Below are 16,711 nucleotides of genomic sequence, written 5' to 3' on the forward strand. Positions count from 1 at the left end.
CTAAATCGTGTCAATTTCGTGTCAAATTTTAAACACGATACGTTATCGTGTTTTCTACACTTAACACAAACACGAATTCGAATTTTAGTTTCGTCCCAATTTCGTTTAATGTCATATATTTTTATCGTATCGTATCAACAATTACCACCCTATAGTTAAGCAAAGGACCCTTTTAGTAGTTCTCAAAAAAAAAAAAAAAAAGTTTCATTTGAGTTCGTTGAACAAGTTGAGCAGCAGCCCTTAAAGTTAAAGTGACGAGTGGGAAATGTATAGGTGCAATAGGTAGGAAACTGTCGGTATTGACTCTCCTTTCTTTATCAGGAATGGGTGAAAATTGAAATGTTGATACCCTGAATTATTCACATTCACATTCACACCCTTTTCTTCAACCCCTCCAAACCCCTTTCTTTCCATAAATCACACGTCTCACATCTCCCAAGAATCTGGACATCATCCATTTCCTCTTTTTCTGATAAAAAGATTCACAGATTTGTTTTACTGGAAAAATCCAAACCAGGTCTCTAAGATCAAGTTGAAGAATCACAAGATCTGTTCGATTTAAAGGTAGGTCGTTCGGATCTTTAACTTTGAAGGCCTTGATTAAGTTTTGTGCTGTTTTAGATTAGTAAATTGCTGAACCTTCTGATACGGTACCCAATCGAAAAGGTTTAAAAATTAATCGGTTTGATTTTGAAGCTCTGGTGATATGGGTAATTGTTGTGCTACACCCTCCACTACCGATTTCGAGAAGAAAAAAGGGAAAAATAAACCGAACCCGTTTTCATTAGACTATGGTTCGTCTAATCCATCTGGAAATGGCGGCTATAAAACCACTGTGTTAGAAAACCCAACAGGAACTGAGATTGAGAAAACATATGTTCTTGGTAAAGAGATGGGTAGAGGCGAATTTGGGATTACTTATATGTGTACCGATAAATCCACTGGTGAAGTTTTCGCCTGTAAATCGATATCAAAAAAGAAGCTTAGAACCAGAATCGATATTGAAGATGTGAAGAGAGAAGTCGAGATTATGAAGCATATGCCACCACACCCTAATATCGTGAGCTTAAAGGGTACTTACGAAGATGATAATGCTGTTCATTTGGTTATGGAGTTATGTGAGGGTGGCGAATTGTTTGATCGGATTGTTGCCAGAGGACACTACACTGAGAGGGCAGCTGCGGGTGTGACAAAAACCATTGTTGAGGTTATTCAGGTGACACAATAATCCCTCCAGATTGATTTCTGTTTACCCAAAATCATCCATTCCACCTACAAAATGTTAGTTAACAAATTTTCAATTGCTCTATTTTATTGCAGATGTGTCACAAGCATGGTGTGATGCATCGTGATCTTAAACCAGAGAACTTCTTGTTTGCAAACAAGAAAGAAACTGCAGCCTTGAAGGCTATTGACTTTGGGTTATCTGTTTTCTTTAAACCAGGTAACAACCTTTAATAGTCATGAGATATCATCTTATCAGAGCATTAAAAGATATAAGTCATATAACCCTTGGTTTTTGTTTTAAAACTCGATCTATTTGTGCTATTAAATGGAGTTGTTTCTAATGTTTACAGGGGAAAGATTCAATGAAATTGTTGGTAGTCCATATTACATGGCTCCTGAAGTCTTAAAGCGAAACTATGGTCCTGAGGTGGATGTGTGGAGTGCTGGTGTCATCTTATACATATTGCTTTGTGGGGTCCCACCTTTTTGGGCAGGTATGTATGAACAAAGATAAATCTTGATTTTCTTCTTCTTAAAATAGAGTGGTAATAAGGTTTTCTATATATAATTGTTGGATGTTGGTTTTTGCAATGTCATAATGATGATATGTGAAGATAAATTTATTGATGAAAAGTATGGTTTGTTTTAATTGCAGAAACTGAACAAGGTGTTGCACAGGCAATCATTAAATCTGTTGTTGATTTCAAGAGGGATCCATGGCCAAAGGTATCTGATACTGCAAAGGATCTTGTCAAGAAGATGCTCAATCCTGACCCCAAGTTACGCCTTACAGCGCAAGAAGTTTTAGGTGCAATAAAATCTCTCTTTTTTGCTCTATAAATGGTTAAATGCACTAACTAAATAGTAATGTAATTTTATTGTTTTTAAATTCGTTTAGATCATCCGTGGATACAGAATGCCAAAAAGGCACCAAATGTCTCATTAGGTGAAACTGTTAAAGCAAGACTCAAACAATTCTCAGTCATGAACAAGCTAAAGAAGAGAGCTCTAAGAGTAAGCAAAGCAAACACATTCATAATATATATATTTTTTTGTTTATTATACAATTAATCATCATGTTATAAATCATTTTTGGGTTAACATAAAAAACTTGCAGGTAATTGCGGAGCATTTATCTGCAGAGGAAGTGGCAGGCATAAAGCAAGGTTTTGATTTAATGGACACAAACAAACAAGGAAAGATAAATCTAGCTGAATTGAAAGCTGGATTGCATAAACTTGGCCATCAAATCGCTGATGCAGATCTTCAAATACTTATGGAAGCGGTAATTCACTTAATACAGAATACAGAAAGAACAACTTAATACAGAAAGTCAGCTTTTTCGATTTTTTTTAAAATTTTCCTTAAACAGGGCGATGTTGACAAAGATGGATTCTTGAATTATGGTGAATTTGTGGCGATTTCGGTTCACTTAAGAAAGATGGGCAATGATGATCATCTTAAAGATGCTTTTGCATTCTTTGATAAAAACCAAAGTGGATACATAGAGGTTGAAGAGTTGAGGGAAGCCTTAGCTGATGAAGATGAAGCCAATAATGAAGAAGTCATTTCCGCCATCATTCATGATGTTGACACTGATAAGGTTTGTGTTTGTGTATTTCATAGAACATTTATATAACTTATGATTTTATACTGCTTTTTTTTTTCTTAAAATGTTTTAATGGTGTTTGATTGTTTTTTTGCAGGATGGAAAGATTAGTTTTGAGGAATTCACGGCGATGATGAAGGCAGGAACAGATTGGAGAAAAGCATCGCGACAGTACTCGAGAGAGAGATACAATAATTTGAGTTTGAAATTGTTCCAAGATGCATCACTGGATTTAGGCAATGAGGAAAGATGACTAGAAAATTAATGATGATTTTGTTCAAAAGAATCAAAGTTGTTGAAATACATTTATTGAGATTTTTTTTTTGTTTTGAGAAAGATGTGGTTGTAAATATGGATGTGTTTTTCATCCCTTCTTTTTCATCTTTTTTTCTTATAGCGAATTGGAATATTGGATCTTGTAAAGCATTCTATTCTAACTAATAACAAGTCTTTATTATTATTTTTCTAACATGGTTTTGTTTTCATATATATTGTAATCGGTTAATTGCCACCATTTATGGCATTTCCTTGAACACCTTCTATGCGTTCACCAAATGTCCTTACAAGAACAAATTCCACCAACAAATCTATGAAACCGAACTCTATCCCTAACAACAATCTCTCGCTCATATATCTTACTAATAATCTTCGTCACTTCATGACAATCCCCACAAACCCTAAGATTCTTCACTACCCTAATCACCACAGGAGCTTTAGTCTTCAAAATCCCATAAGCAATAGCCAATCTTTCACTATGCTCACAAAGAGCTTCCACTTTAACTTCATCACCCACATCATGACACACCTCTGAAACATCCACTTTATGCCCAAAAGCTTTAACTCTTCTCAAAACATCACTCAACACTTCCATTATCTCCTCTCTCTCAGGGTGAGACCAATCCCCTAACACAAACTCATGTAGGGTTCCCTCAACTTCAATGGAGCTACACCCTGGTGTAGTTTTTAACCCCTTATCTCTCATTTGTTTCCTTACATTCCCCATTTTAGACCATGATGAACATGTTGCATAAAAGCTTGATAAAAGGGCGTAGTTTTCAGGGTTTGATGGTTCCAATTTGAGGAGTTGTTGACCTGTTGACTCTCCTTTTTCCATGTTTTTGTTTTTCTTGCATGCGACAAGAAAAGTGCGTAAGATTACTGGATCAGGGTCAATGGGCATGTTTTTGATGAAGGTGTAAGCTTCTTGAAATAGGTTTGCACGACAAAATAGATCAACCATGCAGCTATAATGCTCCATTGATGGTTGAATTCCAGACTCGAGCAAGATATCCCAATGTTTTTGTCCCTCATAAACTAGTTGACCATGGGCACATGCTAGTAACACACCAAGGAATGCTACATTATTGGGTTTCACCTAAAACAAGATTTCAAACAACATGAATGACATGGGAATGGAATGACGAAAGAATGGAATGGAATGAGGAAGGTTCAAATGTATAATACCTGGGATTTTTCCATATCAGCAAATACCCTAAGAGCATCATCTGCATGCCCATGAACTGCATACCCGACAATCATTGAGCTCCAAGTTCTTGAATCTCTTGTGGGCATTTCATCAAACACTTCTCTAGCTTTTTCTATGCATCCACACTTTGCATACATATTAATAAGTGCAGTATTAAGCTTTATATCTATCAAGATCCTTTGTTTCTTGATGTAAGCATGCACCCACCTACCTGTATCGAGTGCCCCCAACCCAGCACAAGCGGATACCACACTAGCCATTGTCAGTTCATCGGGAACAACACCTGCTTTCTGCATATCCCCGAAAACAGCCAATGCCTCATTGAACATGTCAAGTTTAGCATAGCCGCCAATCATCGTACTCCAAGCAATCATATTTCTGTCAGGAATTTCATCGAACACCTTCCGTGCGCACCCGATATTCTCGCATTTTGCGTAAAAATTAATCAACGACGACTGCAAAAACGAATTTGTCGAAAATCCAGATCGTATGACACGTGCATGGACCTGCTGGCCTTCTTGTGTAGCTGGTAATATCGAGCAGGCTTTTAAAACAAACACAAGTGTGTAAGTGTTGGGGTTTGGGTGTCCTCTTCTGATCAAACGTTTGAAGATGGAAACAGATTGAGTTGTTGCTGAGATATGAGATTGGGAGAAGCCTCTAATGACGGAATTCCAAGAGAAAATGTTGGGATTTGGGATTTGAAAGAGAAGCCTTTCGGCATATAGGATGTTGCCGACAGGGGAGATGGCGCAAAAGCTGAGGATTTTCGAGAGAGAGAAGCATAGGGTGGAGAAAGGTAAAGCTCGAGTAAGGATATAGGAATGGATTTGCTGAAGCACTCGCATGTTCGGACATTTTCGGACCAAAGAAGCGACTCTCTCTTCTTCTTCTTCTTCCAGTGCTTCTGCTTGTATCTAGACCAGAATAAAGATATTGGATGAACACTTGTTTATGCAGTAAAAACTGAACTCTATCAGTTTATACAACTATGGAGAAGTGTGATTCTATTCGTACCCTGTTGCTACCTTCTAATGATGATACATATGAATGTCATGAACAGGGTTTATGAATAGAGTTAGATTTTTCTAAAATGTTTAAAAAAACCTTGAACTAAAAAAACTCGACATTATAAAGTAACGAGATACTATTTTTTTTTTTCTCTATTTATTAAAATATCATTGCAACCGAGAATATCTCATTTTCCAGGTAAAAATGCCACATACGATTGTTGAGGTGTCTAGGACGAGGATGTTACTCTGATCCTTTTGAACCTTTTATATATTATTTGTATTTGTATGTGCCCAAATCGATGTTCAACATCCATAGACAGAAATAGAAGGTTTCAAGGAAGGGAAGAAATCGATTTTCACACTTCTAAACCGGGTTGGAGGAATTGAAAATATTTGTTAAAATTAGAAGTATAATGCAACTTGAAGTACAATGCTATTTTCGGTGTACAATGCGGTTTCTAGAACTACAATACTCACAAAAAAGCCACATGCATAATGTCTAGTTTTGCAACTCAGGCTGCTCGATCTTGACAATTTTAATGCCCAATTCTAATGTCCATTATATTGGTGTTAACCCCAATACTCAATGTCAAAATAGCATGATTTTTACGGTTTAGTTGCCCAATTTTAATGCTGACATATAAAATGTCAAAATAACCCAATTCTGATAGTATTAACGCCCAGAATAACCAATGTTATTGTTGTAAAAACAATATTTTATTCTGTAAAAAAAGAAATGAAAAAAAAGAAAAAAAAAACTTATTTTGCTGTCAATTTTTTTTTTGTCAATTTTACCCAAAGTCATATTTTAGATTCATTAATGGATCAAAAAACCAAACTGGCTTTTATGAACCAGAAAAAAAAAAAAACAAAAAAAAACAAAGCTTAACATTCTTTCAAACGTAATGATTTTAATAATGAGTTGTTCTATAAGTACCACTTCTAATCAAATTTAACCCCCCCTCCCCCTCTCCTAAATTCAATCTAATCAATTTTTTGACATTTGATTTAACATCATTAATATATATATATATATATATATATATATATATATATATATATATATATATATATATATATATATATATATATATATATATATATATAATAGTAATAATAATAATAATAATAAGAATAAAATATAAAACAAAAAGGAACTAAAAACCGATTTTATATAGCCGCTCGAATTTATAATGTCGTTCAATTTATAAAATGTTGTTCGAAATTTATAATAATAATAATAATAATATAAAATATAAAATAATTAAAACCTGATTATATAGCCGTACGAATTTTATAACGTCCTCCGAATTTATAATGTCGTCGGAATTATAAAATTTTGTTCGAAATTTATAACAATAATAATAATAATAATAATAATAATAATAATAATAATAATAATAATAATAATAATAAAGGAATTAAGAACAACAAAAAAACAAAATAGGAAAAAAAAAACAACAAAAAAAACAACAAAATACAAAAAATCAGGGGGTGGAATAGGAAAAGAATGATGGATACTTATAGAAAACCTCTTAATAAACTAAAGGGTAAAATTGAAAATAATAATAATAATAATAATAATAATAATAATAATAATAATAATAATAATAATAAAAGATTTGCAAACATGCGGTTTTAATGAACCTAAAATCCATAAAAGAGTAAAACCGACAAAAACTTGCAAGCTTAAGGGTTTTATGTCATTATCCTTAAAAAAAATTAATTTTCTTGTAGGAAAACTTATTTTCTTGTAAAAGGATACTAATAACAAGGTAAAAAATAAGTGTGCTGGTTGTCAAAAGTTGCATAATATTGTAAACAAATCCTAATTTTTGTTGTAAAATAATGTGAAAATAACTTGAAACTGTAAAAAAAAAAAAAAAAAAAATTAAAAAGAAGAAGATAAGATGTAATGGCTCTTAAAGTTTGATGTTGGGCATATAGATCATATGACATAATTTTTTTATGGATAAGTGTGAGAAAATATAAACAGGGCAACATAAAACGAATATAATTTTTGATCTGTAAAGAATTTGAAGGTTCATGATACATCGTCAAAAAACTCATTAACTGGAACTTTGGGTAGCCATAGGTGACCAACCCTTCGGTCAATCCCTAAATTCCACTTCTTAGGTCTACCATTTGTCGTTATAAGGATTAAATCTTGCAAAATACAAATTTATTGTGGTAAAACTCAAAAAGAATGAAAATGCATTATTCATAAGCACTTTGAAATTAATATTGCAAAATACAAAATTATTGTGGCAAAACTCAAAAAGCATGGAAATGCATTGTTCATAAGCACTTTGAAATTAATATATAACTAGAAATGTTACCCCCGCTACGCGGGGAGCAGAAACTTTTAATATTGTTTCTGAATCGATAAATATGACAGACGCAGAAAGTGCAAGGATAAAAAGCCCGGACTTTGCCCCGGACCGTTTTTTTCATGTTTTTATGAAAAAAAATATAAAAGTTTTGACTGCAAGGATCAGAAGTTTCAAAACAGTTAAAGAATTAAAGGGGTAGGAATTAGCAAAATTTTAGAAAATGGATCAAAGTTGTCAAACCGTTAAAGTTTTGTGGTCAAACTTTAAATATTAAAAGGTTCCTAAAAAAATGTAAAAATATTGATTGCAAGGACCAAAAATGTCAAAATAGGTAAAGAATGAGGAGCAAAGTGCAGGTACCATTTGTGCCAAAAAAATGCTTAGTTTACTATTCCTAAGCTCCATATCTTTAATATATATATATATATATATATATATATATATATATATATATATATATATATATATATATATATATATATATATATATATATATCTTATAAAACAAAACTCACTATTTCTAAAAATAGATTGAATAAAATAATAATATTTTTTTAAGACGTCCAAATCATTAAGCTAATTATACAACTAATCACTAATAAAATAATATTAAAATTTAAACAAACTCCTATAAATCTTCTCTTCTAAGGTTTTGACCAGATCTTTTTTCATCCAAATAAATACTTAACACCCTATAATTTGGTCATTTCATGAATTTTCTTTATTTTTAATATGACATGTTTCCTAAAACAAACTAATGATTGAATTGAAAATAATCATTCTCCATCGAAAAGAAATTAATTGTCGAAACAAACTATTTGTCGCCCGCCGCTTTGCGCGGGTAACCAGCTAGTATATATATATATATATATATATATATATATATAATGGGTTTTGGTGGTTAATGATAATTAAAATGAGATTTGATTTGTTTTTGTGTTTATTTAGAACGAAGGTTTAATTAAAGTGAGATTTGATCTCAAAAAATGTGTTTGTGTTCTTGCGATCTAAAAAACTAGAGGGGGTGGTGGTGGTGACCGTCGATAGTGGTAGTGACCAACGGCGATGGTGGTGACCGACGGTGGTGGTGGATGTGTTAACTGACAGTGGTGTGTTACAAGAAGCATGTTAGGGGGATGGGGTTACAATTTTTTTTGTTTAACTTTTAATTAGAAAAAAAAATAGAAAAAGGAAATATCAAAGGTAAATCCATCAGTTTAAATATTTAAAAAAAAATAGACAAAAAACGCAACAAATTGTTTGTTTTGGACTAGTGGTGCTAGTCCAAAACTTTTTAAACCAAAATGACAATTTTTGATATAGCACATGCACTATTTTTGAAAATTTGTCAAAAAAATAAAGACAAAATTACAAGAATGGTCATTATGTTATGTCACAACTCGCAAGTTTGGTCCAAAAAGATATGGAATCGCCAGTGATCCAAAAATTTGATTTTATTGTAAGTTTGGTCCAAATTGTTTTAAACTTTTTTAGAATGACGGATTTGTCTTTATCATTTTATTTATAGTTTTCTTTTATTACAACAGTTAAAAATAAAACAAAAATAAAATACATCTTTCTCTCTATCTCTCATATTTGTTCATGAACTCATGTATCTGGGATGAACCAAATAAGGATGTAGATCCTGAGCATAAACATGCTAAAGATGATCAAAATTTATTGGGTTTTTTGGGTGTTCTTGTCCAAACATGAAGATGGACAAAAAAAATTGATGAATAAACAACTTTTAAACACCATTGTATGTTCTTAATAAATCAAGACTCAAAATCGATTTCATGAACTCAATAATGAACTTCAATAACTCAAGAACGATCTTCAAGCTGCAAATCCAGATGAAATCGACTTTTAAGATTGAAGTAGATGTTGAATCTTTCAACATCGAACTCTGTATGTGTGTATCTAACTATCTTTTTCCCTCTAATAAACATTGTCCGGTGAGTGTAGAACACAACACACACATAAACACATAATGTGTGTTCTTGGTTCTTGATTTTGGATCTGAAATAAAACCCAAATAAAAAAAGTCAAAGATGGGTATGTTCTTTGTTCCAAATCAAAAAGGAAGATGAAGAAGGAGAGATTTAAAACAAAAACCACACACAAAACCCTACGTGAAAGGAAAACCCACCATCGATTTAAAATGAAGCTAGAGAAGGTTTGACTAATGAACTATCGATCTGAAACCTAAAGTGTAACGACCCGATTTTTCACGACCAAAAATTTTGTTTTAAAAACATTACTTTAGAAAATATTAATAACTAAAAACATTGTTTGATCAACCATAACATAAAGTGAACCATGTCTGAAAACCAAAACATACAACTAATCAAAATATCAGAGTATCAATCCCAATGAAGCTCGTAATTGCGAAAACAAGAGAGTGTGTGTGTGTGACATGCTACTACCGCGCCGACTTTTTTCCCCTAGCTGAGGAGGTACCTGAAACCAAAACTGAAAACTGTAAGCACGAAGCTTAGTGAGTTCCCCCATAATACCCCATACCATGCAAACATATAACAACCAATGTTCAACTAGGAGTTACGGGCCTTGCCCACACTCGGGGAGATACGGGCCCTGCCCACACTTCGCTAGCCGGGAGATACGGGCCTCGCCCACACTTGAGAAGATACGGTCCCTGCCCACACTTCGCTATCTGGGAGATACGGGCCTAGCCCACACTCCAACCTCAGAGAGATACGGGCCCTGCCCACACTCAACCGCTAACCCATAACATACAAGTATCACGCAGACAACAAGTATAATCAACTCTATCATATTAACACATATATCATACTTGACTAAACCCAGAGATACGGGCTCGGCCCACACTCTAGTACTAGCATCTCGCCTACACAGATCGGCCTTAGTGCCTTAGACCCGTTCCTACTGGAAAGGAAACTCACCTCGAAATAGCTATTGGGCTGTGTGGGAATTGATCACCTACTACTGCTGATGTTGCTGCTCCAGAAACCCTCCGGCTGCAATTCCCACAATATACACAATCAAACAATGCTCACTGACCTTTGGGTAAAATGACCATTTTACCCCTGACCTTGCCCTAAGTCAAAGTCAGAGTCAACTTTCAGTTGACCCGACTCGCCGAGTTGGCTTTCCAACTCGCCGAGTCCCTACCCAAACGACTGCCCTGAATCCCGATCCTACCCGTCGAGTTAGGCGACGACTCGACGGGTTCGCCTTCTTAACCAATATTCAAGTCCTTCATCCTACTCGCCGAGTTGTATGAACAACTCGTCGAGTTCATCTTCATCCGATGAACACTTATGCTAAGACTCGCCGAGTTGTATGAACAACTCGTCGATTCCATCTTCATCCGAAGAACACTTATGCTGCGACTCGCCGAGTTGTATGAACAACTCGCCGAGTCTGTTCTTGATCTAAGGAGATTGCCTTGAACTCGTCGAGTCAGGGCATTGACTCGTCGAGTACCTCCATAGATGAGTTAAGCTTCCGACTCACTGAGTCACACCCCGTGACTCACTGCTCACTCGACACTACGAAAAGGGGACAAACTCGGAGACTCGCGAACAGACTCGCTGAGTCATATGAACGACTCACCGAGTCGTTGCCATGCACCCACTAAATACACGGATTTGCTCGATTTCAGTCCATGCCATTCACAGATATGGACTTCTAGGACACGAATCACACGTAAAGTTTCCAACTTTACGTGTGGATATTCACCAAAATGGATTTTAGGGCTCAAAATGCCTCAAAAGGGTAGATCTAGGGTGAACAAGCAATATGGGGCCATAAAGCTAACAGATCTGAGCTCCTGGAGCTCAATCTTGCCTAGATCCAGAGACCAAACATCTTATTACGACATATATTGCACATACAAGCTTGGGGATTTGTCCAAGAAGGACCTAAATGAAGTAATAAGCATAGAAACATGGGAAAAACGGATTATACCTCAAAGGAACTGCTGAAAGAGTGCAAAGATGCCTGGATTTCTTTCCTTCCTCTTGATCTACTTCCCCTTTTTCCTCAAAACCTTCTAGAACACACAATAGCCTCAAACTCTTAAAGAACAAGCATAAACGAGGGTTGGGGAGCTCTGGGGAGAGAATGGGGGCTGGCCTGGGGCGGATAAGTCCTTTAAATAGGGTGCAAACCCCTGAAACTTACGGTTTCATCCAACAGCTGTGACTCGCCGAGTCCAGGATATGGACTCGCCGAGTCGCCAACTTAAACATGTCCCAGGTCCCGCATCCACTCGGCGAGTCGGACCTATGACTCGCCGAGTCCAAGGCTAAAAGAAAGGAAATACTCAAATCACATTTACGTACTAGGAACCAGGTGCTACAAATCTCCTCCACTTATTTTAGACTTCGTCCTCGAAGTCTGCTGCTCGATCCTGAAACAGCTCGGGATAATGCTCCATCATCTCGTCCATCGGCTCCCAAGTCCATTCCGAACCCTTGCGGTGCTGCCATTGCACCTTCACTAGCTCCACCTTCTTGTTCCTCAAATCCTTCGACTTCCTGTCTAGGATTGCGACTGGGCGCTCAATGTAATTCAGGCTGTCATCAACCTGAATATCCTCCAAAGGCACTACTGCTGAATCGTCTACTAAGCACTTCCGCAACTGAGAAACATGGAAAGTGCTGTGGATCTGGCTGAGCTCGGCTGGCAGATCCAACCTATACGCTACCTTGCCCACCCGGGCAACGACCCTGAACGGTCCGATGAATCGCGGGCCCAACTTGCCCCGCTTCCTGAATCGAATGACGCCTTTCCAGGGCGACACCTTCAGGAGAACCATATACCCGACTTAGAACTCTAAATCGGATTGACGCTTGTCGGCATAACTTTTCTGCCGACTCTGAGCAGTCTGAAGCCTACTCCGGACCTGCTGGATCCTCTCGGTCGTCTTGAGCACCACTTCGGTGCTCCCCATGACCCTCTGGCCAACTTCACCCCAGCATATCGGGGTCCTACACCTCCGTCCGTACAACATCTTGAAGGGAGGGCGATCGATACTCGCGTGATAGTTGTTGTTGTAGGAGAACTCGGCCAGGGGAAGATAGGTATCCCAGCTACCACCGAAGTCTAGCACGCACGCCCGCAGCATATCCTCCAGAGTCTGGATGGTCCGCTCGCTTTGCCCATCCGTCTGCGGGTGAAAGGCAGTGCTAAAATGCAGACGAGTGCCAAACTCGTCATGGAATCTCTTCCAAAATTTGGAAGTAAAACGCACATCCCTGTCCGAGATCACCGATACTGGCACCCCATGCCGTGCCACAATCTCCCTGATGTAGATGTCGGCCAATTTCTCGGCCGATATGCTCTCCTGAATCGGGATAAAGTGAGCACTCTTGGTCAATCTATCCACGATGACCCAAATCGAATCCACTCCACGTGCGGTCCTGGGAAGCTTAGTGATAAAATCCATCGTGATATCTTCCCATTTCCACAGTGGAATATCCAACGGCTGCATCTTGCCATGCGGTCTCTGATGTTCAGCCTTAACCTTCCTGCAGGTCAAACATCGCTCGACATACCATGCCACATCCCGCTTCATGCAGGGCCACCAATAGTCTAGACGAAGATCCCTATACATCTTCGTCGCCCCGGGATGAATAGAGAATCGAGACTTGTGCGCCTCTTCCATCAAAATCTGGCGCACGCCTCCGTGATACGGCACCCACACCCTACGGTGTAGTGTCAATAGTCCTCGGCTATCATAATCAAAGGAGGAAACCTGACCCACCACGCGCTCGCTCTTCCGATGCTCCTCCTTGATAGCCTCCTGTTGAGCCTCCCGAATCTGCTCCAACAGGGGAGTCACCACGGTCATCCTCATACAAACGTCCCTGATCGGCGCCGCCTTGCGGCTAAGCGCATCGGCCACCACATTGGCCTTCCCCGGGTGATAAAGGATCTCGCAATCATAATCCTTCACCACGTCCAACCATCGACGCTGCCTCATGTTTAGATTCGGCTGATCCATGAGGTACCTCAAACTCTTGTGGTCCGTGTAGATGGTACATCGAACCCCGTAGAGGTAATGCCGCCAAATCTTGAGGGCAAATACCACCGCCCCCAACTCCAAATCATGCGTCGGGTAGTTCGCCTCGTGAGGCTTGAGCTGCCTCGAAGCGTAGGCAATGACATGCCCCCTCTGCATCAGTACCGCGCCCAACCCAGAAATGGACGCATCACAATAAACCACAAAATCCTCTACGCCCTCTGGCAGGGCTAAGATCGGGGCCTCACACAATTTCTGTCTCAGCGTCTCAAATGCAGCCTGCTGCTCGGGTCCCCACCGAAAGACCACGGCTTTCTTCGTCAGCCGCGTCAGGGGTACGACTATCTTGGAGAAATCCTGGATAAATCTCCGATAGTAGCCTGCCAATCCCAGGAAACTCCGCATCTCAGATGGAGACTTCGGAACCTCCCATCTCATCACGGCCTCGACCTTGGCCGGATCGACCAGAATCCTGTTCTGATTGACGAGGTGTCCAAGAAATTGCACATCGCGCAACCAAAACTCACACTTGGAGAACTTGGCATACAAGCTCTCCCTCCTCAGGGCCTCCAACACCTCTCTCATATGCTCCTCATGTTCCTCCCGAGTCTTGGAATAAACCAAGATATCATCGATAAAGACTATCACAGACCGATCCAACATCGGTCTGCATACGCGGTTCATGAGGTCCATGAACGCGGCAGGAGCATTGGTGAGCCCAAACGGCATCACCACGAACTCATAATGGCCATAGCGCGTCCGAAACGCGGTCTTCTGCATATCTTCCTCCCTGACCCTCATCTGATGATAACCCGAACGCAAATCAATCTTGGAGAACCAAGATGCTCCCTGAAGCTGGTCAAAGAGGTCATCAATCCTCGGAAGCGGGTAACGGTTCTTCACCGTTACCTTGTTCAGCTCCCGATAATCTATACACATCCGATGCGACCCGTCCTTCTTCTTCACAAACAGAATCGGGGCTCCCCAGGGTGAACTGCTCGGACGAATAAATCCCTTGTCTAGCAGCTCCTGCAGCTGCGTAGACAACTCCTGCATCTCGGGAGGAGCCAACCGATACGGTGCCTTGGCTATCAGAGTCGCACCAGGAACAAGGTCAATCCGGAACTCCACCTGTCGCTCCGGAGGTATCCCAGGAAGCTTCTCTGGGAAAACATCTGCAAAGTCTCGGACCACCGGAACCTCGCTCACTGTCGCCTTACCCGCCTCCCGGGTATCCATCACATACGCGACATATCCTGCGCATCCCTGCTGGAGGTAGCGCCTAGCCCTCGCTGCTGAACATACAGCGGGTCCATACTCAGGCCTCTCACCATGAATCACTAACTCTCCCCCGCTTGGGGTCCTGACCCGCACTAGCTGCTGCGCGCAATCTATCACCGCCCCATTAGGGCTCAGCCAATCCATGCCTATAATCACCTTGTTCCCACGCAACGGAATGGGAACCAAATCTACTAAATAGCGCTCCTCAAACAAACGCAGCACGCAATCTCGAAATACCATCGATGCTCGCACCGATCGATCATCAGCAATCTCCACCTCCAGAGGGCAATCTAACTCGCCCGATGACTCATGAAACTTCTTGCTAAGCGCAAGGGAAACAAATGATCGGGACGCACCCGAGTCGAACAACACCTGAACTGGAAGGTCGTTCACATGGAACGATCCTAAAGCATACATATACATACAAAGCACATATCAATAACATAACATCATAAAATAAAAGTAGAGGGAAAGAATCATACCCGTCACCACATCGGGTGCGGCGCGTGCCTCCTCAGTAGTCATCTGAAATGCCCAGCTCCTCACCACTGGAGCCTCTGCCTTGCCCTGCCAACCATCCGTGATCCGCAGGGTCGCTGGAGCTGGCGCCTTTACTGGCGCTGCAACTGTCAACTGGGGGCAATTGGCCTTCTTGTGGCCCCTCTGGTTGCAGTGAAAACACAACAACTCCGATGTCTGAATAGTTGAAACTGGAGTAGTACAATCCCTGCTAAAGTGCCCTGCCTTGCCGCACTTTTAGCAGCCTACTGATCCCATCCTACATGCCCCCACATGCGTCCTGCCGCATTTCCCGCAGCAGCTCGGTCCTGACGGGCCTTTCGGCCTACCATCTGATCCCTTGGGCTTCTTCCCCGAATCCCCTCCTGCCTGACCCTCCTTTAATTTCCGTTTCCGGACATGCTCCAAATCTATCTCCCTCTCCCTTGCCCTGGCAATCATAGAATCCAAGGTAGGGCAAGCCGAAAAACTAACATGCTTCCGGATGTTAGCTCGTAGCATATCATGATAACGAGTCCTCTTCATGTCCTCGTCACCAGCATACTGGGGCACCAATAAAGCCCTCTCCCGGAACTTGGCGGTGATCTCCGCCACAGTCTCCGTCGTCTGCCTCATGTCTAGAAACTCCCTGGCCAGCTGCTGAAGCTCGATAGCCGGCGCAAACTCTGCCCTGAACCTAGTCAAAAAGTCCGACCAGGTCATAGCCTCGATAGCTGAGGCTCCCAACGAGTCACCTACTGACTCCCACCAATCCCGGGCTCGGTCCCGTAAACATCCTGCTGCATACCTCACCTTCGACCCCTCGGGGCAGAAGCTAGTCAACTGGGCAGACTCGATGTCTGCAATCCATCGCCTGGCAGCAATGGGGTCTTTCACCCCATGGAAATCCGGCGCACCACTGCCCCTGAAGTCCTTAAAGGACAGTGTGCGAGATCCCGACTGGCCAGATGCCATGTCACTCCTGAACGCCCTGAGGCGATCCTCCATCAACTCCATGATCCCTTCCTTGATCGACCCGAAGATAATGGGAGTCGACTCAAGGATACCCCTGGTGATCTCTGACGCGATGAACTCGTGTAGTCCCTCATCCACCGGCTCGGAACCTGATCCCGAACCTGACCCCTCTCCTGAACCGCCATCTACCGGCCTCGATCGAAGTACCACCATTCTGCAATACATCACAACAATCATTAGTGATACTGATACTTCCTGAGGGATCACAACTACTTACAA

General features: G+C 40.3%; 2 protein-coding genes across 3 annotated transcripts; one reads left to right on the forward strand and one right to left on the reverse strand.

Moving 5' to 3' along the window:
- Positions 1 to 271: 271 nt before the first annotated feature.
- On the forward strand, positions 272 to 3,305 carry LOC145072677 (calcium-dependent protein kinase 8-like). 2 transcript variants are annotated; one of them, XM_079019143.1, is made up of 9 exons: positions 272 to 564; positions 697 to 1,216; positions 1,321 to 1,444; positions 1,578 to 1,721; positions 1,883 to 2,035; positions 2,126 to 2,241; positions 2,345 to 2,512; positions 2,600 to 2,830; positions 2,934 to 3,305. In XM_079019143.1, the coding sequence occupies exons 2-9, from the start codon at positions 707 to 709 to the stop codon at positions 3,087 to 3,089; spliced, it is 1,602 nt and encodes a 533-aa protein (XP_078875269.1). In that variant the 5' UTR covers positions 272 to 564; positions 697 to 706; the 3' UTR covers positions 3,090 to 3,305. The 2 variants fall into 2 exon arrangements, with proteins under 2 accessions (XP_078875269.1, XP_078875268.1); XM_079019142.1 differs by having other exon boundaries at positions 273 to 1,216.
- A 5-nt stretch (positions 3,306 to 3,310) lies between these two features.
- LOC145072676 (pentatricopeptide repeat-containing protein At1g59720, chloroplastic/mitochondrial-like) lies at positions 3,311 to 5,387 on the reverse strand. Its single transcript, XM_079019141.1, has 2 exons — positions 4,301 to 5,387; positions 3,311 to 4,211 (listed from the first exon to the last, which is right to left on the reverse strand). The coding sequence occupies exons 1-2, from the start codon at positions 5,168 to 5,170 to the stop codon at positions 3,384 to 3,386; spliced, it is 1,698 nt and encodes a 565-aa protein (XP_078875267.1). The 5' UTR covers positions 5,171 to 5,387; the 3' UTR covers positions 3,311 to 3,383.
- Between the last annotated feature and the right edge of the window lie 11,324 nt (positions 5,388 to 16,711).

This window comes from Lactuca serriola, chromosome 9 (assembly GCF_051521515.1).
Source record: "Lactuca serriola cultivar US96UC23 chromosome 9, Lser_US96UC23_V15, whole genome shotgun sequence".
Classification (NCBI taxonomy): Eukaryota; Viridiplantae; Streptophyta; class Magnoliopsida; order Asterales; family Asteraceae; genus Lactuca; species Lactuca serriola.

Excerpts from the sequence above, each read along its gene's own strand:
- LOC145072677 (XM_079019143.1), top strand. The coding sequence starts at position 707 with ATGGGTAATTGTTGTGCTACACCCTCCACTACCGATTTCGAGAAGAAA. Across the intron at positions 1,445-1,577 it reads ATCTGTTTTCTTTAAACCAG|GGGAAAGATTCAATGAAATT; the intron begins GTAACAACCTTT and ends TAATGTTTACAG. Across the intron at positions 2,831-2,933 it reads ATGATGTTGACACTGATAAG|GATGGAAAGATTAGTTTTGA; the intron begins GTTTGTGTTTGT and ends GTTTTTTTGCAG.
- LOC145072676 (XM_079019141.1), bottom strand. The coding sequence starts at position 5,170 with ATGCGAGTGCTTCAGCAAATCCATTCCTATATCCTTACTCGAGCTTTA. Across the intron at positions 4,212-4,300 it reads CTGATATGGAAAAATCCCAG|GTGAAACCCAATAATGTAGC; the intron begins GTATTATACATT and ends ATCTTGTTTTAG.